Source organism: Scomber scombrus, chromosome 2 (assembly GCF_963691925.1).
Source record: "Scomber scombrus chromosome 2, fScoSco1.1, whole genome shotgun sequence".
NCBI lineage: Eukaryota > Metazoa > Chordata > Actinopteri > Scombriformes > Scombridae > Scomber > Scomber scombrus.
In genome coordinates this window covers 23,422,587-23,446,238 of record NC_084971.1, presented here as the reverse complement: position 1 = coordinate 23,446,238, position 23,652 = coordinate 23,422,587, and the positions used below count along the sequence as shown (strand labels likewise).

General features: G+C 39.2%; 1 protein-coding gene across 3 annotated transcripts in view; it reads left to right on the top strand.

The window, feature by feature from the left end:
* The window catches only part of inpp4b (inositol polyphosphate-4-phosphatase type II B), a 145,327-nt gene that overhangs the window by 107,418 nt on the left and 14,257 nt on the right, over positions 1–23,652 (top strand). For all 3 annotated transcript variants that reach the window (XM_062432310.1, XM_062432293.1, XM_062432301.1), the window contains 6 exons: positions 1,431–1,542; positions 10,977–11,160; positions 17,079–17,393; positions 18,022–18,160; positions 22,062–22,234; positions 23,293–23,416. In XM_062432310.1, the coding sequence (XP_062288294.1) occupies positions 1,431–1,542; positions 10,977–11,160; positions 17,079–17,393; positions 18,022–18,160; positions 22,062–22,234; positions 23,293–23,416 (1,047 nt within the window). The remainder of the gene's footprint in view (positions 1–1,430; positions 1,543–10,976; positions 11,161–17,078; positions 17,394–18,021; positions 18,161–22,061; positions 22,235–23,292; positions 23,417–23,652) is intronic.

The following is a 23,652-nucleotide window of genomic DNA, read 5'->3' as shown; positions in this document are numbered from 1 at the left end:
TATTTCCAGCTTAAAAAGCTCAACTTGGCAAAAATGAACATAAATCATTGTTCAGCATTCATTCGGGTCGAGTAAAAAGATGTTTTATAATTGTTTAACAAGACTGGCTTGCTAAATGGTTTAAGTTTAAATTATAACCACTCATCTTGACTGCCACAATCAATTTCCTCTTTTAGAAAACAACTGTCCTCTCAGTACTTAATTAGCTTGTTCTGCTGTTGGTTTATTGGGAAAGGATGGTGTGAAAGGAAGAGCAGTCAAATCAAGCTCAAATTGGTCATTGTGCTTGATGTTCTGAAACCCGCCTTTGTATTTTAGTTTACTTCTGCTGTGGGAGAACCAATTAAGGGAACTTGGGCATCTGAAAACTCCAGGGGCCAAAAGTGTCGCGGACAGGCACAGGGATAATTAATGGAAGACGCAGTGGGTTGTAGCAAAGCCCCCACATCAAACTACTTTTGGTCTATTGTGGTGGCGTTAGGGGATGGGAGCCTGTTGGCCACACTGTCATTCACATCTCTGTGGCAACACTCGGAGCTGTATTGTGTCATTAATTTCTATTTTCAACAATTTTTCAAGCTGTGTTTCCTGTGGTTGAAGCTCTGCACTGTTGCTTTGCTCCCGGGGGTGTTCATTAACTGACCTGGTGCTAAACCACACCAAAATATTCACCCCCATAATCCCCCTTCCACCCCCTTTTCCCCCTCCCTATTGTTCTGATTTAATTGTCAGCTTCATCCATTACTCATTCAAAACAAGGCCTGTTCTAAGCACCTCTGTGGCCACCTAGCCGTCTGTGAAGTGTTTATTTACTTTTGACGCCAGTGTGCAAATTGGAATGAGGTGCTGTGACATTGGCCGTCCTTCTGGTTCAACTTGGGACCAGCACAATGTTGAGACCAAACAATGGCGGAAGAGGGTGGAATAGCAATAGAGTGATACGGACACAATATAAATCATCCTCAAATATCTAGCTATGTCTCAAAGCAAATGCACTGACAAGTGCAGAATAGTGTTATACCACTTTGTGTGCATGAATATGAAGTATCTCTGGGTGACAATATGTACATGGGTGTGTTTATTACATTGTGTCATCCCTGTATATTTAAAAAGGTAATCATTTGACCATATAACTTTTATTTAAATTTGTCTGGAACAGCTGCATGCCATTTTCATAAACATTGAATCATTCCTCATACCAGGTATTATTTACTGTTCATATAACACTTATTCAAGGAATACTATAGAGGTAAGTTTTGTAAAGTACTGATTCCAAATTAACCTGAAGGGTATTTTAAATAGGGAAACACACTATAAAGGATACAATCATTTTTTTCACCTCAAGGTCCTCCAGTGCTGATGTTTCCAAGATGCTGAATGTTGCAGCTCAGTAACTTGAATCCTTTCAACTCTATTTTCTCTCTTCACAGATGCAATCTATGATATTGTCACTGTCGGTGCCCCTGCTGCCCACTTCCAGGGCTTCAAGTGTAGTGGTGGTCTTCAGCGTCTCCTTAGCAGATATGAAGCGGAGAAGAAAAGGTAGGAAAAAAAACCTAGCAGATAAAAAAACATGGATGATTTAACACAGGACACATGCTGAGGTGGTAACAGGCTTGTATTGACAAAATCATTTAACTTGGGCATAATTGATAGCGAAAGACAATTTTTTTCCATGGCCTAATGGGCCTGATTTCCCAAGCCCCATACAGTTACTTACAGCAAGGCCATGCTGGATTTAGACTGGAGCTCCACTGCTTCTAACAGCTCAATCTGACTGAAGGCAACAGGCATGATGGAAATGGTTTGTTGAGTCAGAAATTCCTCTGTATTGGTTCTTTTTCCTGGCAAGTATTTTCTCTTTCTCCTGAAGTTGTAACTTCTCACTGAAGAACCACACATTTTGCTAAAGCCTCCCAGCTGCCAGCTGGAGCTTGTTCTTCAAATGTACTTGAATTCAAACCAAATGGTCAGACGAAGTTTCTGTGAAAAATTGAGAATTTTCTCAGCTGAGGTAATGAATGGTGATAACAGTGTTTGCAATGGAAATTACGAGATGCATGGAGTGTACTTAAGCAGCTATCCATCAGAAATGACTCCCAATTTACCCAAACATAAGTGTGTTTAAATATTTCATATGTAATCATACACCTAAAAATCATATTGTTCAAAGAAAATAAGTCTGAGTAATGTACTAGCATTGCTCAGACCACATCTCAAACTAAAAATATTTTATGACTTGTTCTCACTGACACACAGGGAGTCTCTCAGATTGAGTTTTATGTTAGATTGAGTTCAGTCTGTGGCTGGGTACCAGCTCTCCGCTTGATTGCTTGATGGGAAAAATATGTTTTGTGTGTTTCCTTTACTGAACGACACTGCCAGCTCCACAAACACCAGAGGTTGATTGAATGAAATGAGACCATACCACTATGATTGTATTATACACACAGAGATACAAAGATAAACATAAACTCACATATAGAACACCATGCTCTGGTGCACCCTGGGGAAGCATAATGTATCTATATAACTTCCTCGAACCTGAGATCAGCAGTATCTGTCACTGAAATTCAGTATGTGGTCACTTGAGTGATGCCAGAAGAAATGAAGGGTGATTTTTCCCAAAGCTCCCCATAGAGTGCAAAGTCATTACAGACCATGCCAGATCCAATTAGTTACAGAGTTTGCAGCTCAAGAAAGAGGGGAAGGGAGGCAAGATGGAGAGGGGTGAGGTGTGGGCATAAAATGGATAAGATGAGGCAGGAAAATAGTTTGGGGTCTGTGCTGATAAAAAATAAACTTAGACTTCTTTACGCCAAAATGCACAAGTGAATTTGCTGAAGATGGTCAGTTTTATCTCCTAGCATGAACTATGATAAGGTTAGCATATTTTTGAAAATCCACTGAAGTGAAATCATTTCCTTTGAATGAGAGGTTAGACTTCAGAAAGAATTCTCCTGGGAGACAGAGCTTTTTGTTTCATATTTGACTTAGCTAATGACTCACTGTAGCTTAAATTTTCCAATTTTACGCCTGGCTAACTGACTATGGCCTGTGCTGAGCCTTATCCATGTTTGACCTGGAATGCAGTCATTTGTCAGTCAGCATCAGAAATGGGAATAAATGCCGTTTCTCTGTCATGTCAGAGAGTTTTCGAAGTGGCCCTTGCAATGGAGGTGCGCGTCTACTATTGGGTGGCTTTCATTATTCCATTGTTTAATTTGCTTTAATAATGCATGCATTTAATGTCTGACTAAATATTTACCCTAGAAGGACTTGAGTTTTTTTTGTGTGTGCAAATGTGAAATACTGTAATCCTGTGCACAAGTCCAGTTGAGTCACTTAAAGGTGCAGTGTGTATAATTTAGTGACATCTAGGGGGAACAGACTTTGCAGATATGGAATATAATATTCAAAAGTATGTTTTAATGGGTGTATAGTCACCTGAAAATAAGATGTGTTACCTTAGAAGGAGCCCTTTATATCTTCATAGAGAGCAGGTCATCATCCACGGAGCCCACCATGTTTCTACAGTAGCCCAGAACAGACAAACCAAACACTTGCTGTAGAAAGGACCTTTTTTTTTTTTTGCAGCCACCATAAGTCCCCCTACATGCTTGGAAGGAAGGTGGAGTGGGAGGGTATTCAGTTTGTTGCAATCTGCAACATAACTTCTAGATGTCGCTAAATCATAAACACTGGTCTTTAATTGCACAGTAAGTCAAGCTTACTTAAGCAGTGATACACGTGTGTATGTGTGTGTGTGTGTGTGTGTGCATGTGTGTGTGACTTGTTATACTGTACTTCTCCCAAGTATGTCTCCTCGCCTTTCAGAGCCAGCCTTTTGTAATCACATTTGATTAAAAAGGGAACAATCGGCAAGATGTGAGACTTTGTGAGGCTATTCAATGTGATATTAATTCATCAAAGAGAAGATGGAAGAGGATTGAGAGGATGGGGGGGGGGGGGGGGGGCACAGAGGTGTTACCAGGAGGGCAATAAAAGAGCTATTCGTCTTTGTTCCCTGGACACTAGAAGAGAGGGGGGTTTCTTTCCAGATCCATTAAAAACCTGCATTGGTCAAACTTGGCAATGACCCGAGTATGCAATGTGGTTTGTCTCTCAGGACAGGCCAGGAAAGAGTTTAATCAATAGCTACACTTAGTATTCCTCCAGAAACCCTGTACATGTACACACAGGGCAAGAGCATTTATCTTTCATTAATGCATGCAGTCCCAGTTAAATGGCTGTTTTAAAAGTCACTGGATTTTTATCCGTTTTTAATTGAACCCTATAGACATGGCTGTGGATTTGCTGAGGTGGTCTAATCTTTCATTAACAGCCTCTTTTGAATTATTCAGATAATCTGCATAATGATTCAACACATTTTTTGGAGACAGGTTTTATGTGCCCTGAACATTGCCAATTTCTTTCCTACCTGGACGGATAATGTACAAGTGTCTGTGTGTGTCTTTGGAGTAGGAGACTGTTTTTGACATACAGTTTACATTTCCAGCAGAATGGTAGGCAGACCCTGTTTTGTAGGGTCAGTTGTACTTAGTTGTTGCAGAAGCTGTGCAACAGAGCTCCTCTCCACATGTGTCTTTGAATTCTGACACAAAGAGGAAGTAAGCTCTGTCATTTTGCCAGGCCTCCTGGTCAAGCAGAACTGCCAAATGACAGATTTCTGGGACACAGAATGTAGTTGAAACTACAACTCACACACTAAATAGAGTCTCCTGGGACCAATGTTCGGATTTAATGTGACTAGCAGCATGTTGTCCAACAACATAACTTCCTCTCAGGATTACTGTGTTTGAAAGATGGGACATTGGCTGTGGCATGCTGATGGACAGCAGCTTGTTAATACTGTGCCTGCTCTGGAGTCAGCCTGGTCCAGGTTCTGTGAGTGATGGAGGGGGATGCTGGCAGTAGACTTGAGGCTTATCTGGTCTCAGATCAGCATTTCTGACTTGTTTTGAAATCATTGAGGAAAAGTTTGGCTTTCATGCTGAGAATTGATATAAGATCAGTGCCCAGTGGAAGATTCAACAACAGATGGAGATTGGCAGTTAAAAGATTGATCAGCATTTATCTTTAGCAGACTTTATTTTTTACTGTTGCCATGTGGGAGTGGCCTGGTGTAAGAACCATGATAAGCTAGTGCTGTCTAAATGACGAAGGAGGCTTTGGCAGTCACCTGGAGTGCTGCAGGGCTCTGTGCTGACGTAGCTGCATTTTACTCCTGCTGGCTGTCAGCAGCAGGCCACAAGCTCTTCATTAATTTTTCTCTCCATTATTAATTAGCCATGCTCCGGAGATGCTGGCTTAATTAGGCTTCTGGGCCCAGTGGTTTTCTCCCTCTCATTACTGTTATAACCAATTCCTATTGATCATTTAGTAAAAACCAAGGAGGAAGTTTGTCCTGGACACACCACTAATATAAGTAAACCCTGTTAGTAGTCTGGAGTCTCCTCCTAGTTTACCTGATGACGTGGTGCCCCACTTAATCTAAGCATATGGATGGGTCCTTTTTCCTGGAAATCCATTTTTTGTGCCTATTTGAAACCTGAATATAAGAAGATGAAAGGTGATAATTTCATGAATCCACTAGAAGTGTCAGTGTAAAGCACAGTCCAGTGCAGCATGCATATTGTGCAAAGGGAGTGAAGGAGCACCTTTTGTATTTTCATTGCTTGAGTGCACTCAGTTCACACGTGGAAATGAGGTGGGATTAAGAAGAATCCATTATCATACATTAGCAGTGCGTGTGTCGGCGTCTGGCAGCAATCCTTTCTAAAGGCATAGTTCTCCCCACAATGACACAATGATGTCATGTAAAGGAGTCAGGAGGAGCTTGACCTAAGAGGAAACATATTCTCTCACACAAAGTGGAATGTTGCAAGTGCACACAAGCCCCTCACCCCTCTACATCTTTCCTCTCTTCCCTTCTCCTCTAATGCTATATGATGTCTGTTTTTTGTTTTGTTTTTTAAATTGAAATCTTGTTTCTGAACACAGTGACTAAATGGCAGTCACCTTGTTTTCTGTGTGTAATTATGCACAGTTTTATTTGAAATCCAAATGGTTGCATTCAAGTTGCTTGTATGTGCCACTAATGTCACTACTGCCAGTTAGGAAATGAAGCAGTTTTCTCTGCAGGCTTTTACATGACTGTGTGCATTGTAAAATGATCATAATGAGTCTCAATGTGATTCACAAATGATTGTGGAGTTTTAATAACACGTTTTATTTTCCTGTCACATCACACTTATATTTAACCAGTAGAGTTATATGACCAGTCATGATTCTGCTCTACCACATGATGCTGTTCATCACAGCCACAGGTTAACTTTTACTGCATGTGTTTTGAGGGTATCACTCTTCAACTACTGTTGTATTTGTGCTGTGTAAACTGGGATGCTGTGTATATCTGCCCCATATAAATGAAGTTTGAAAGAGTGCGTCAGTCAAATTAGAGACTTCATAATGAAAAACAAATATGCCACCTTTTGAAGGCTTTATAGGGAGTTAATCAGCTAAAGGAGGAGGCCCTGAATGATACATAAAAGCTGTCCTGGATGAGATGCAGGTAAAAATCACTAAACTAAAATAAAACTTTACTCTGCTTTCCTGGAATTGGCACCATAGTTGGAGAATAACAATCTTTTTGCACAATTAAGATGCATCTGCTGGTAAGAATTTTGACGATAATGAAACAGACAAGCAAAACATAGAAACATAGATATATGATTTTAGAGACATTTATAAGGTCTCCGCTAATTTAAGTGACTACAATATGACAAAACACAGGATCGCCATGTGCAGTACACTATTGACTTGCTCACAGCAGGAAGGTGGGTTTTGCTGGTCACTATTACCTGAGATAATGAAGGCTCATACATATTTTTGTATATACTGTGTAATGGAGTCTGCACAAATAAGCCTCTTTGATATGCTGTAGCTGTAATTTGAGATAGTCAACTAAAATACAATGTGTGGGCACATTAGGAAGTCCTACTCATGAGACAAAAAATCTGCATACATGTAGGTGTTTACTTACATGCAAGAAATCAAAGTTTCATTGATCTTCACTTCACAACATTGTGCAGTGAAATTGAACGTGTGCATCATTTGTGTATGGTTAAAACACTCTTGTCTGGTATGTTTGTCCTTAGTGTGGTCCATTAAAGGACAACCAGTTCTGTTGTTATGCTGTGTATATATGTGAATATATGAAACTAATGAGCCTCGTTGGTCTGTTGTCATTCACATAAATATTCATGGATAGCATGCAGAATTTAAAGTACACATAATGAGTGGACAAATAGCTCACATTCACATTATGAATATTGCTAAATATTCGTATACTGTATACAGCAATTGTAAACAATAAAAGCAGAACTTGTGCAATGATAAGGAGCCACTAAGAGCAAATAAAAACTGTCCTCCCAAGAAGAACGGCTGTATCAGTCTTTTCAGCAAATGCCCCAAAACAACGTACTGAAGTGACAAAACCCATATAATTATGACTGGAGCAAAGGAGGAGATCTGGTGATGTTATTACAGTGCAAAAAAGTCGACAGAGGGAGGGGTTTGGGGTGGATTGTTAACCAAATGTTAGACTTAAACATGGGATGCCACAGTTTGCTTCCCGATTTCACTCAACACTGGTTTCTTTTAACCATGATCGCAGTCATTCCTTAACCTTAACTATGTGGTTATTATTGTAACCATGATAACAGAGGTTCCCTAACCTTAATGCAGAAGTCATTTTAACTCAAACCATGATCTTTCCCTAAACCTTACCCAGTCGTTTTATGCCTAATCCTAACCAGACCTTCTCCATAGCATTTTCACATCATAAGATATATTTTCTAACAGTGATTTGTAATGGTTTTGGAAACCACAGTTAAATGATGTTGTCCTGCCAAATTCTGCCTCAGACCAGAAAAAACGACATGTTTTGCCATTTAATATTTTATAACATGAAAATGTACAAAGATCCATTCAACCTTTTATTTTCCAAGGGTTTTTTCCCTCTTTGTGATTGTTGCAGATAATTTAGTGATACAAGGCAAATGAAACCAATAGATATCACACACTCAAAATGGTCTAACTAAATGGTAAGTGATAAGAATATAATGTTTAACTTAAAAATAATGCATCCAGATTTCAGCTAGAGATAGGTCTCCTTACAAACAAACTGTACATAACAAATTTCTCTTTGAGCTACTTTAAACAAAAGCAAAGGATTTGGGCAAAAGGAGGCCTTTTATGAGTTCAGGTGTGCTGTGAGTCAGCTTGAGGCTAAGTCACACCAACCTAAGACCTATACAGGTGAGAGGATTTTCTTCTTCTGTATTTATTTATTCATTTGTAATTCAGTTCAACAGCATCACAAACCATGGCTCCAGACATTACTGTAGGGTTCAGTCACCACCTCTCTTGACAAAACAGGTAGCCTATAAGCTTTACAAAGGCAGTGTATATTGCAGGGCTGTTGGAATCGATTATATTGTGCACCCACTTTTATTTTAACACCATGTTTAAAAAACCTGGCACACCACTTGCAAATTGCACCACGCCTGAGAAACATGCCCAAGGCTTGATGCGACAATCACTTCCTCATGTGCAACCCCGCCTTTGGCCTTTCATCAAGTTTGCATTCACAGATGTATACTGTATTACCTTTACATGGTTTGCCATCTTGGTAGACCTGTTTGGACTGACAGCCATGCTGATGAGGCAATTAAAGTTCCTTGCCTTATCCAGCCTTAGAAGGGATCAATTCTGTCCTCTAGCATCAGGTGGCAGGTCCCAACATTCATTATTACCTGCATAGGCGCCCTAATGGGATTGGATTTGTACTTATGAGTCAACAGGGCTGCTATTGAATCTCAGTCGCTGAGGCAATTGTCCTCCTCCAACAACTTTCTCCTTTGCTTCTTTTCTGGAGTATCTCTATTGTTGCAGTCCGCTGGGATTTTTTTTTTCTCGAGCTCTGCATAATGTAGTAAGACGAATGTAAGCTTACAAGGGATGAAAGGGTTTTACAGAATTTACTTTGTTGCAGTAGGTTATTCAATTTTGGACTCTGTGGGGGAAATCTTTTGCATTTGAAGGTATGGTCATGAAAGTGGGTATAACAGAGGTTTGCAAATGGAAATGGTTGTACTCTGTGCGGTTGAGTATTTCAAACTGTTTGCCCTGTGTCTCCCTCTCACTTAGTGATTCCTTTGATTAGCTTTGAGCATGTGGGTGGTAGTTCTCTGGGGGTCTCATTAGCTGTAATGACAAGGCCAAGATTTTAAAGTTAGCCAGTCAAAGACATAGTTAGTGGCTAGTACCTACTACACCTAATTTCTTAAGGCCTTCAGATTTTCACAATTATTGACACATCAGATAGTGCTGTTCCACACAAGGGGACTTCTAAAGAAGCACTTTCTTTCCCCTGCTGCAAAACATTAGGAGCGCTGCAGAGAATAATGTAGTATGCCAGTCCTTTGTATGTGTCCCTCCCTTTCCTCTCTTTCACACGCACACTCTCTCTCTTATGTCAATTATGCCTCAGGATCTGGCTCTGGGGTCTGGCCTACATAGAGGCTTGCAGAGCTGACTCTAAACTAGCTGGGAGGGGTGCAAATAACTGCCTCGCTCTATGCTACATCTGATGGCAGGAAGTCAGCGGAAACTCATTGAAAGTCACTGGAACTTTACCCGAGGAGAATGTTTGATTGGAGTGATTTGCCCTGAATCTTGGAAATGACAAAAGGTGTTTTTGTCTGAGATTAAATAGCTCCCTAGAAATGAAGAAAGGATTAATTATTCATAAAGCGATAATGGGTTGACATTGGACTGCTGGTCCAATTTGAAAGTTCAGACTGAAAACCTGGAAAGTGTTGCCGCTCTACGTTTTTAAGGCAGCAGAAGTAGCAACACATAATGAAATGAACTCAGACAATGAGTACAACATAACATAATGTTTATCGACAATAAAATCCTTTATTATACGACCTCAACACATCTAATAACCATTTGACATTGTAAAATGATAATCAGTCTACAGAAGAGAAAGGAGTTTATAGGGCACGTCTCTACTGTGGTTCGATAACAATAGGATTATACTACTTTTACAGGATATATCAGTCAACCTCCTCAAGATCCAGCGCCAAATCATGTTTCATTTTATTTATCTAGTCATGGATTGATTCACTCCTAGGACGCAAGGTAAATACAACTAACTATAGCTGCAACCAATTGCAGTGCACTCTGGCTTAAACTGTGAGTTGTTAAGTGCACAAGGCAACAAGGAGTGTTGCATCACATGTTCCACAACAACCATGTTCATGTGTTCAATCAACAAGACAGCATTCAGACTGACCTCAATTTACAAGCAGACACCCAATGTAGTTTACTTTTGTAGCTCTATTTCTACAGTTTAATTTGTTTTCCCCCTTGTCTTATCAGTATGAAGGCTATTTAAAAAATGTTATACAACAATAAAAGACCTTGTTAGAGATGCTATGCATGTTATGAGCAGAAGGCATATTGGCACAGGGATGGAAAAGCATTAAAATTCAATCACACCTTGCAGGAAAAACACAAAATCCTGTTCTTGTATGGTATTCTTGTGTTGTTTTTTTGTGTGTCAGCATTGATCTTGGCTGCCAGATGGAGCAGGTCAACTAGTTCATGTTACAGTGAAACTTCAACTATCAAGTGTTGACTCTGCTAGTTTTGGCAAATGCCAGTGACACTAAGAAACCAGTAGCACTAATCTAAACAAACATGGGATGAGCTTCTGTCCAGTTCAGTTACATTTGCATTACAAGTAATTGCGGAACATATTTTTTTTACAGATTTGGGTCATTTTTGCATGTAGCTTTAGAACTGATGTATCCAGTTCATGACTATGAAACTGCAGCGCTATCTGTCAAATCTGAATTAATGTATTTTTTCTTCCACTACAGCTTCAGCACTGCCTACCAGTGCATCTACTACTCCCCAGAGCACACAGCCAAAGCTCAGGAGGTACTCAGCACCATGAGCCTCCTCCAGCCCCTCATCACAAGCTTAGCAGACCAGCTCCTCCAAGCTGCCCAGGAGCACTCTTCCCCCGGACTGAGAGATGCACTCAACAACCTCTCTGACAAGGTGAGGCAAACCCTCCACCCTTACTTCCATCTCAACTGTCCCTTTATTCCTCTTGTCCTCAAGCTGCTGCAATAGACAAAACACCCCCTCACCAAACCAAAGGTAATACCTCAGCCAGAGAAGCCTTTTTAGATTAATCTATAACAGTAGCGATAAGTTCATTTAAACCCCAAACTCATCCAAGAGCAACTTGGCACTTCCTGGCAGTCTAAGGCTATTTAGGTGCATGTATTGGCTTAAACTGACTGTAATACAGTAAATGTTTACCCTCTCAGAGGAGTGAGACTAGAATAACTTGGAACCAGTCTCGTTAAATTTGTTTTGTTAGTTTCATTTCAAACAAAGTCTGCAAAATTTATGAATTCTCAAAGTTACTTTAGAACTTGACGCTTCGACACAGTTGCACGCACGCTAAACAGACATCCCCAGGAAAAATCCGTAACTCATCATAAAAATGCCAAACTATCAAAAGTGAATAGCAGCATGGAGGTTTATGGAGTTGAGGCGTTTTTATCAGTATAATTAATGAATTACATCTGGTGCTGTCAGATTGCAATCTGTTGTGGGAGAGATTGTTTTTGCCACAGTGGAATAGAGCCCAATCAGCCTGCTTAATTGGTACATCCGCTCTGTCACCACTTCCTCTCATCCTTGATTAGACATGCACACATTGGCCAAGTAAACCCCTGGCCTGGTCAGCACAAGCAGGGCTGGTCTCTGATTAAAATCTCAAGCTGTGTTTGTGAGTGTGTGTATGTGTGGACCCAGTATTCCTCATGTTGTGGGGACATAAATCTGTTCACAGTCATGTTGTGGGGACTCACCTCCCTTACAGGTACAAAAAGCAAGACCCCGCGTAGGGTTATGTTAAGGTTAGGGTTAGGCAAGTAGTGATTATGGATAAGGTTAGGATAAGTCTCCAGGAAATTAATGTCTTCTGAAGTAATGGAAATGGCTGTCTGTCTATCTATCTGTCTATCTGTCTGCCTGTCTGCCTGTCTGCCTGTCTGCCTGTCTGTCACTCTGTCACTCAAATGTTTGTCCCCAAAATCACCAATTTGTCTCAAATAGTTTTTGAGAAATATTTGCATATCAGTGTTTTTAAAGCTCACTAATTATTAAGTTCTATCTTATTTGTTTAATCCTTACGAAAACCGAAGACAAAAGAAGACAAAAATTCACTTCTCTATGCCGGGCTTTTCCTTAGCCAGGAGCAGTTACCAGGCAACCAGCGGCAAACGGCAAATCATCGTTTTTACACCTACATTTTCGAACATACAGCACCATCAATCTTTAGGCCCTCGATTTGGATAAGAAAAAACTTCTACAAAACACTACACAAACTGTAGAAATATCGCGTCATACTCACACTTATGGTCACACTTATGATATCCATCTCACAAACACAAACAGAAAGGTAGATGCATGTGTCTCCGCAGTCAGTGTGAAGTTTCTTCAGCAGGCACAGTGAGTCACACCTTCAGAAAGTGTGGGAAAGATGAGACACCTCCAGAGAAAATCAGGAAGATGTAGGATCCTTTTTTATCAAGTGCTCGCTGCTTCTGACTTTTTCCTTCCTAATTCAATATTTCACTCCAGAATAGTTTTATTGGGCACATTTTGATTAACATTGGGTGCGTCAGATATGCTGTTGCTTCTCTGTATTTGGTGATGAGTCTGTTGATGATGATAATAATAATTTCACCCTGATGATAATCACAGAGAAAAGGCAATTTGCAACGATTCTCCCCTCCCTCCAGCTGTGTCCTAGGACAAGTTATATGTCTTCGCTGTAATGGTTACCTGGAGTTTGATTGTCTATGCATGATTATGTTAAATTATATGGTGTATAGAGGTCATATACCCAATAGAGAGTGAGTGTCCTCACAGCCAAGTACTGTTGGAATCTGACCAGCTCGATCCATTCAGTCTCTCTTCACCTCTCAAGTGAAGTTCAGTGAAAAAACTCTATTTTTAACTCAGCCCAAATCCCCTCACCCTTCAAGGTAAAGCCATTCGAAACCATTTGGGGTGAATAAATTCCTTGTTTTCTTCTTTCTTTCTTTTTTTTAGATCAAACTTACCTTTTTTTTTTCTCAGTCAGAGTCCACAGAGGCATTTTCTGACTTGCACTTCTGCTCATTGACGATCACATCAGCAGATATATTGGATAAAGACTGGCAACAGAATTTTTCCAGAGGGATTTTGAGTGTTTCAGATCTCTAAAACAGCTAGGTGGGGAAGAGCTACACTAAGGAGTAGTTTCTGCAAAGTTGTTTTGGTTTGGTTTTACCTTGGTAAGAAATTGAAGCTGCGCACCCAGAGGAGCGCACCTCTGATATCTCACTTGGAACACAATATCCAGTGTATCATTAAAATGTCTTCCTGCACTTCACTATAGATCTCTATCTTAAAGCAGCGGTTCTCAAACTTTTTATTCTGTTTCACCTCAGAAAATATTTGGCTCTCAAAGCACCACCATTATGACCATCATTTATTTGGATAGTAATTATATGTTTTTAAATAAATTATGTTTCCTTTCTTTTTATATTTCTGAGATTGCACCACTAGAGGGAGCATGTGTACCACCATGGTTTGAGAACCGGCATCTTAGAAAATACAAACCCAATTCAAACACATTCGTTAAATAAGGAATGAGTTGAATTATTGCTTGTTTGATTTATATTCTTAATTTGTAATGTAATCAATTCCCTTTGATCCACAACAACAAAAGGACAGGAATTGTATTTATCAAAATAAGAGCTTTTGTTTAAGATTTGTTTTTGTTTAAGAACTTAAACATTTTGTTTAAGTTGATGTACTGTTTGAGGAGCTCTGGCATAGTCAAATATATGAGTTCTGTGACCCTGTGGTTAAGAAGTGCAAATATGACCCAGATTGTTTTAAATACAGTGTGTGTCTTTGTTCACTCATCTCTGGAAAGATCATGAATAATACATGGTCTCATAGATTGCAAATTAACATTGAGGTCAGATAAGCAGAGTTCAATTTGAATATGAATTTACATTTTGAATTTCCCAGTTCTTGTTAAGTGTTTTTGTTACTGAATCAAGTGTGGCTAATTTTTTGGTCAGTTTTTGGTCTTTTTGATTGTGTTTACTTGTATACCTCGTGTATACAATTGTGTGTGTCATAGACTAGTATTCCAGCAGAAATGCCTGTTCTCAGACAATTACACATGTAGTCATTTACACAGATTTCAGCTCTCACATCATTGAGTTACAGTAATGGAAACTCATTTGGATTCATACCAGGCAATTAAAATGGATATGAATGAAATAAAATGGTGTCTTTAAGTGTAGTCCTCATTTGCTTTCTGTGCTCATCCATTCATCACATTCAATGAGGATAACTTCTTCATATGTTTTATACCAATAGCAGAACAGTTAAATCATGCTCAGATAGACCAGTAAGCGTGTTTTGTATTTAATGATTCATAAGAGGAACAGCATGAAAGATTCACTCTAAAATAAAATCCAGCACTTTCTTGGCAGTAGAGGCTACACAGAGTCAGATTGATGAAAAGTAGTGAAAGCAAAAGAAGTAGCAAGTCAATACTGGGATGTAAGGAAATTGGCCTGGTAGGGATAGTGGAGAAATGGCAACAGATGGATGATGGTACAGGTTTTCAGTACGTGTACCAACAAATCTTCGACACCAAACTTGTTCAAACTAAATTGACTTTTCTGTTCAGTTCAGTTCAGAGATTCTATTGTCCCTCGGGGGGCAATTTGGTTTTCTGAGTCATCATCGTTTTATCGGTTTTAGCAGTAGATCACCCTTAACAAGTAACAAAAGGCACTGTTGTCAGCTCAGCCGTGTTTACTTCCTAGTTACTGTAATTCAAAGAAGACACTCAACGTCAAGTTTAAACCATTTATTGCAACAACTGCATTTTTATTTGATGTTGTGGCTCTACTCATGTGATGCTCTTGAGAAAAACCTGCCCGAGCTTGACACAAAGCTCACAAACACAACATTTAATATGAACATAAAAAGACAATTTCAAAATTCACATACAACTAAATACTAATACAGGAAGAGGCCTGGGAGGTGGAGGAAGTTCAAATTGTGTTTGCAGGCAGCATAGCAGTGGGGATGCATAGCTCAGATGTTCATATACCCAGCCTATTGAGAGAGATACTGTAGGTCACGGACATTGGAGAAAGTATGGATCAGTTGACTATAAAATGACTCTTGTGCCTGCCTGAACTAGCCAGCATAAGCTTAGTGAAAGACCACAAAATAAACGGAAACCATGATGTTACCATGACGGGACAAGTTTTGTACTGAACTGAACAAACAGACTGAACTTAAAACTGAACGAAAGGCAGTCACAGTTAAAAGACAGACAGTCAGAATCAGCATTACGATCAGTGATGTGTTCATTTACTGATGTCTGTACTGAAGTGCATTTGAACAGCGACTTTTTTTAATGGTTTATAAAAACAAAAACAAAAATATATTGGCAGTGACCTGAGATCTTTGAACTAAACTGAACAAAAAAATGTGGTCAACAAAGTGAATTACAGGTTTCCATCGTCATGAAGGAAAATCTCAGTCGAATCTGATTGGGCAGAAGGATAATCGGTCAGATATGGGGACATCGGAATTTTTAAAGTAAGACACTGCCAAAGCGGAAGTATCAGAGGAGATAGTATAAATTCCCCTGTAGAGGAATAAAGGTAAAACGTGAGAGAAAATATGAACTTTCACCAAACATTCAGTGATATCAATTTTATGATCATGGTTCTTATGCTTATGGGTCATGATCCCCCAAAGGGCTGTGAGATAAATCCAAAGGGTCACCATATGACGAACAAGATAGGAGGGGAGTCATAAATAATTTCTGCTACACAAAATAACGTGCCTTTTTTCCAACATATCTCTAATCTGCTCATACTCTTACTTGTTGTTGATGTTGTTTTTTGTATTTTTAATTGGTTTGTAATCTGTCTTTTTCACATGAGATGGATGGGTAATGGATAATAAATCAAATGAAACAGAGAAGAGAAAATCACTGAAATTACAGGTTATTTACGTATGCAGCTTGTTACAAGGGGTAAAAAGCAGGCATTGCTTTGTTCTAAGGGGTTATACAAGCCAATAAAGTCCAGAGCCACTGCCTAATGAAATCCACACAGAGCGTCTGTTGTACTGGAACAGGACTGATCTGGGTGTTTGTTTCACAGATATCTGCTTCTTTGCAGATTAAGCTGTCTGCACAATCTCTGGTAGACAAACTCACTATTCTGTCCACGTCAGGGAGGAAGGAGCAAGAAAAAGGTGTTTGTGTGGCAAAGTATGTACATAATGACCTTGCAGGTTTCTTTTCATGGAAGGGTTGGCTTGTGTGTTTTGTTAGACTGCATTTTGCTGTGGTAATAGAATTGCTTATTGCAGTGCTAACTCAATTACTCTTGAGAGCCCTTATCATTTTTTACGCAGTGGTGGCAGCGAGCGCGAGGCTCCTTGGTACTAGGATCATCATCAACTTACAGTAGCTGGTGAATTTAAGATCAAAGGAGATGTGCTCCTTGGAGGAGCAGGCTGGAGGAGGAGTAATTGAATTGTTTGTTGTTTGTTTCTGTTTGTGTTGCTCACTGGCTGTGCTGCGGTAATGGAGAGCAGCCAGTTTGTGGCAAAGGAGAGTGTTCATTTTCCTTGTTTCTTTTCACTTCCTCTGTAAATAGTACCCTGCTTCAGAGCTCACTTCCACCTGTACTTTCTTTCACACACCTGCCCCACCAGTGAGACAGTGTCTTTCTATCTGCCTCACTTACTCCACACTCTAGTCTTTTTGCTTTTTCAGCACTTTTTCATCATTTGTGCTATCACAAAATAATTCTCAGTATGTGTCTTTTCCCCCAATATCTCTTTCTCTCTCTTTGCTACAGACAGAAAAATTTGTTCACACACTTAAAGATGAACTGGTCAAGAGTGCACTGCTAGCACTGCATGCAGCGCGGCCCGGGTACATTTCCAAGACCCAGAAGCAAACCTCCATGCAGGAAGGCCAACATCAAGGTCACATCCACCAAGGCAGTGACCAGAATCAGAGCCCAGTCCAGGGACTTCCAGGCCACAGTCCGGCCACATCGGTCACTGAGGGCATGGTGGTGTGTAATAATGTGGAGGGATCACAAACTAGAGGAGATGGTGGGCACCAAGACTCCATACCACACCATAAAGAGTACGACGAGGAGGAATGGGCAAGTTTCGCTACTTTTTTTAGTCATTAAGAAATCTCTAAATCTGAAGGCTTAAGATTTATTTTCAGTTTTAAATGCAATGTAACCGTTTATTTTTCTAATACTAGTCCTCATAGTAGACCAAACACTTAATTGCAGGTAAACATTTTTATGGCAAATATTTTTGAATTGAAATTACATTTAATTGCATATCAAGAATTACTCTACAGCATCTGCCATAGATATTCTTCACCCTCATAAACCATATTGTTGAAGCAACAAAGACCAAAATCAATGTGCAGTCATATTTGTTGACTTGACACACACAAAAGTGAAAGCATTTATCCACCGGTGAACAGTTCGAACTCAGGGAAAGAAAGAGAAACAATGGAAACGCTTTGAGCAACTTTTCAGCAATTTCCTTTTGACCTTCTGGATACAAAGGCAGTTTAGACTGTGAAGGGAAATACCTTCTTGTTTTGTTTAGACATAGGAGAATTAATGGTTTAAGCTGCTTCTACATCAGTTTCACTTTTGTGACACATTTCAGTCCCTCTCTTTCTCAATATCTCAATCAGAAATTTAGGCAGAAGAGAAATGTATTCAGTGGGGCTGATCTCACTGCTGATTGTTTATTCGGCTCTTTTAGGACAGAGTGTGGGCCAACGTAGCCAAATGTCTCAACTGTGTAATTGCCATGGTGGATAAACTCCAGGAGGAAGGCAACAACAAGCCGGAGCAAGTCCCAGAGCAACAGCTCGCTGATGTCATCACTTCACACAACCCTGGTAAATAACCCTTTTTTTCTAATCAATTTTTTAATCTTGATTTTTAAGCATAATCATTGTAACCTCAGAGAAAAACATTTGATTGTGTATGGTTATGGTGTAGATCCGAGTGATTTCTATTATTCAAATACCTGTCATTGTTGCCCAGCAATATCAATCTATCCCTCCACCTACCTTCTTAGCTTCTTAAGGATGTATGAAGACATATAAAAATTATTTGCTTGGAACAGTGTTGGAACACTGATTTGGTCTTTCCACAAAAAAAGTATAATTACCATGTTAAAATCCTTAAACTTACCTCTATGAATATGCAAATATATTGCTTTTCAAAAGTCTAACTAATGTCAGAAATCATTTTCTACTTTCAGCAGATAAATGTAAAAACATTTTTCTATTGTTAAAACTGTACACATACATCATTCTGCACAGTGAAACTCAAACATTAAACTGTAGGAACAAAACATGTTTTTGAGTGAAAGGAGAATTTAAATAGTTAGTTCATTGTTATTTGTTATTGTTTGCAGTTATAATAAATCAAAATTATAATTTTTTTCAACTTCAGATGTTTGAACATTTCAAGCCCAATCAATGGGAGTCCACACCCAAATGTTGTTGTTTTTCCCCCCAAATATGCATATTAGGTACATCAGTGCTGTATATGTACTACATCTCCACACATATATATACACACACACAAACTCACACCTACATAATGTATGTACAAACATAAATACTCATGACAAACACAAAAAACACCTTGACAATCTTATTCAGGTGTTTTGTTTTTAAATGTGTATTTTTAGGGCTTTATTTCAGTATAATCAGTTCACATTTAATCAGAACCCAAAGTCAGCTTAATATTTATAATAAACTTAATGCCCATAACGTTATACTTACCTACAACAGATAATCCAAACATTTCTCCAGAGCTTTCTGTCTAAAATATGCAGAATAAAATATCTGACAGCTTGTTATGTGTTTTTTGTTTCTGCATTGTACAATGATTGATTCCTGTCTACTAAAACCTTACCATTCCATTTCATAGGTTACATATTTCTCTTCAGTTACATATAGCAGTCAGTTATTATCCATCATTATCACTGGCAACATATCGTGATAGTATTGTTGCGTGATTTATATTTTTCACTTTTGATCCTGTCACAAAACAGCCGTTAATTTTTGACTAATATGAGTGAATTAGGCTAAAAAATAGGTAATTTTACTAAATCAAAACTACTCGGTGACATGACACTGAACAGTGTTTTACATTTTAATTAAAAGGAGTGACATAAGACTCAGCTCCAACTCAGAGGCTCCCTGTTGTTTAAGCTTTACCAAAGAAAAGCTAAAATTGTCGCCAGAGAAGTGGATGAAAGTGATATTTGATATGCAGAGCCATTCACTGTTGACCGCAAGCTGCCCAGTCTCCCCTTACGTCCAATGAAATCTAGCCTCAAGCTTGTGTCCAGACAAGTAGCCTGCCTGTTCCAGCTGCCAACTGGCACACAAACCAGCGGCATTAGTCTGACCAGGCGACAAGGGGAGGCTCTGTGCATGTGTGTGAAAGAGTGTGTGCGTATCTCAGACAAATGTGCGCAAGTGTACGTGCATTTGTATCATGTTATGGTTGCATGTGTCTGTGCGTGTCTGTCTGTCCAAGTGAGCTGGCAGGACTGGAAGATAAGCTGAACCACCATGCACCTTTATTAAGACGGTGAACAGGCTCAGAGCAAGTGGTCATCTGCTTGTCTAAATACAAACATGGACTGAATAATGAGAGCAGCTTTATCTCCTAGTTTAGACCAGTGAAGCTCAGGCTTTTGATGACAAGGCGTTGTGGGGGTTTGGATGTTTGGACAGGTGGGCTGGCAAAAGAGATGACAGTTGGAGTTCTGTTTCCTCCTTCTCTCTGCAGAGGCGGTGTTTTCAGAAAGAGATAAGACATGATTTCTTTGACAAGTCAAGGACAAGCCTAATGTGTGCGTGTGTGCGTGTGTGTGTGTGTATATATATATATATATATATATATATATATATATATATATATATATATATATATATATATATATATATTTACGTGTGTGTATATATATATATATATATATATATATGCATGTATGTATGTATGTCTGTGTGTGTGTGTGTGTGTGTGTGTGCGCGCGCATATCCACACTGACCCCCCCCCCCCCTGAACAGAATGGTGGGAAAACTCCTTCTGGACATTACTTAACCAGCACTGCCCCCTTTTGGTCAATGAGGAGATCATTGGAAATGTGTTCTGAATGGAAGAAATGCATGAAAGACACCATGAAATCACACTATGGCTGTGACCCACTTCTATACTACATACGAGATCTAAGCAGATTTTTAGGATGAAAATAATCAGCAGATTAAGGAAAAACTATCTCAGATGTTTTTTAGACTGTCCCTCCACACCATGGGTTCATATTATTAGTAAGCTGGACAGTCTTTTTTTATTATCATGTGATCAGCAGATCAATAGATAACAACAATAATTGTATCAGCAGATCATGTGATCAGCAGATCAATAGATAACAACAATAATTGTAAGTTGCGGTCCTAGTTTTAAACTCTTAGGAAATACTTTTTTTTTTAAACTGTCACAATTTCCTGTCACAATTTCAAACAGCATTTTTTTGTCTAAACAAAAGTCCAAAACTCATTAAATTAGGTCAGTATATAGTGCACTGTGTTTACCCCCCTTCATTTTCATTTTTGTTCAAATGCTGAATGTGTAAATATATCCACTATATAGTGCCATCAAAAATTCCACAATGAACTGAAACTACAGTCATGGGACTCTACAGCTAATGGTGATGACACAAAATTATGATGATTAGTTTGTGTCTGAAATCAGTCTGTGAATTATTTAGTGTTTTTATATTATATAGAGAGTAATGCATGAGTGAATAAGGGATTTATTTTAGACACAGCCATGGAGATGGTTCAGCTGACATCACATTACCTAAGAATGCAATTCTGGTCATGTGATAACAGGCCATCATACTGTATATAGGGGGAGATCATAACCTCCGTCTCTGTTCAAAGACAGTTGTGAATGTCCTTGATCTTTCTCAGACAGTCCACTGACTCCTGGTCGATGAGTTTGACATCTTCCCATTTGATGCTGTTGTTGGTTTTGGTCTAATATTCACTGACAGTTTATGTAGTCTGTGTCCAGTGTTCATTTAGTGTCTTCAGGGTGCTTGCTGTTTTATAGATATAGTGTTCCCTACAGCTGCCCAGTGTCACAGCACTGCATCATTAAACAACGTCAACCGGAAACGGGTCAGTCATTGACTAGAAGTCACAACCACCTGTTATCACATGACTGATGTTCCGTACTTTAGTATTTAAGCTTTTTCTCCACCCTTGCCACCAGCTGACAGTTGATATCCTGCCACAGTGAGATGTTGCACAACTATTGATTTCCACTTTAGAATGATCCTTCTCCATGTTATGTCCCCCAGAAATCCTGTTTCCACAAGAATTACATCACATTAAGGAAGTAAAGATGATGTCTTTACAGAGCAGTGTATGAAGTATCAGTCCTTTGGGCAGTAATTATGAGGCGTTGCCCTTGATTAAAAATGTTTTTATGAATGCATAGGCTAATCATTTGCCACAGCTTGCAGCACCTGTGCTCATGCTTTCTATTTACAAGCTTAAAATATGTGTTTGTTTCTGTTTGCCGTTTTGTTCTTTCCAGTAAATGCTTCCCATCTCAATGAAAGATTAATGGCTGAACCGGTTTCACCTCATAGATAAGCCACCTGTTTTTTTTGGCTGAGAACACAAGTGTGAAGACACATTTAAATGTAAAACAACATCATAACTGTCATTCCATCTCTGTCTACACTTTCCCGTCTTATTCCCTCAGGCGACTGGGGGGAGCAGCTTTGCCCTGTGGTGACCAGGTTAAAGGAGTGTGTGATGGAGGTGGTGGAGAAGGCTAAGAGAGCCATGACCTTTGTGCTCCTGCAGGAGGCAGCCTGCAGCATTCCACAGGGTTTCCTCCTCCAACAGAGGAGAGATGTGGTCTTCAGTCAGGCAGTAGGTGGCCAAACTGACATTATAAACACCTCTTTAAAGGTCTTCTAGAGGATGTAAATCAGTAATTTTGCTTCAGTGATTTTATCTCAGTTATTTATTAGAAGTATTGTTTATCCTTTGCTCTGTTTTAAGGTCTGTAAAACACCCTGAGTAAATGTTTGATGGTATCTTCTGTTCACAAACCAGTCACATTTGCTAATCTTCACTTTGTAAATGCAAATGTCAAAGGAATATTTTGATACTGAGCTGTAAAGCAGTTTATCTAATTTCTTGCTATTGTAGTCCAAAGTGCAGAAAATGGATATGCTGCACTTTGTCCAAACTATTGCCTAATGTGTCCCAACAACAATGAAGCATTTCCCCACACATTATCAGATTTTCACATACAGTAAATTTCAAACTGTCAGAATACATATTGTAGTATTTAATCTGTAAAGATAGAAATTCACTTGCTGAAGTTTACTGTTTAACTTTATCCATTTTACTGATTGAAGTTTAGTGTACCTGTAGACCAAAATGTAATGTGCATGATCTAAAAAATATGTGTGGAGTGACAAGAGAGTGGCATTAAGTAAGCAGACAGGAGAATGAGGCAGTTTCTCGTTTCAGGAATTTACTGAAGGTAAGGTACAAGGTGCAAGAACAAAAAATAAAACTCTCATCAGAAGGCAAACTTAGGTACAGTATTTACAGTGACTGACGAGCTGTTCGAACAGTGCTTGTTGATGGCTGATTTAACCAGCTACAATGGTTCAGCTAACATCCAGAGAGACAGGTAAGGACCTCTGATGGATCTAGAAGAAGAAACGGGGGTTAACTCAAGAAAGCATTAGAAAACCTGTCCATAATTGTGACATACAGCTATATTTGAGCTGTTTGACATCTTCATGCCTTGGTTACACCTTTATTATTTTAGACCCAGCATATTCTGGGCATCCCATTTTACATGTATACTGTTTGTGGCTGTTTAGCTGTTTGTGCCAAGGAAAACTTACAATAGATATGGCTGAAATGTGTGTTTTACTATGTGTGTGTATTTTGTTTTGTTTATTTAACAGTTGGCAGCCTTAGCCTGTGGTTTTGTCATGAGGCTGTATGCAGGAATGCAAGACAAAGGCTTCCTCAAGCAGCTCCACCTGGTTGGTCTGGTGGCCCAGTTTGAGAGCCTGCTCAGCACCTATAGTGAGTAAACAGCAACAGTTAAATCAGAACCAATAACATTAAAACCTCCGCCAAACCTAATAATGATGCTTCGTTTAGGTGAGCTCTGTTAATGCCAAATGTGTTGATTCACTTTTGGGCTGTAACAAATTGTAACTTGTAGCAAAGTTATGACTCACTGCAAATTTTGATTTGGCGTCATACCAGACACATTCATCATTATATGCTTTGTCGACATATTCACAATAAAAGTTAAC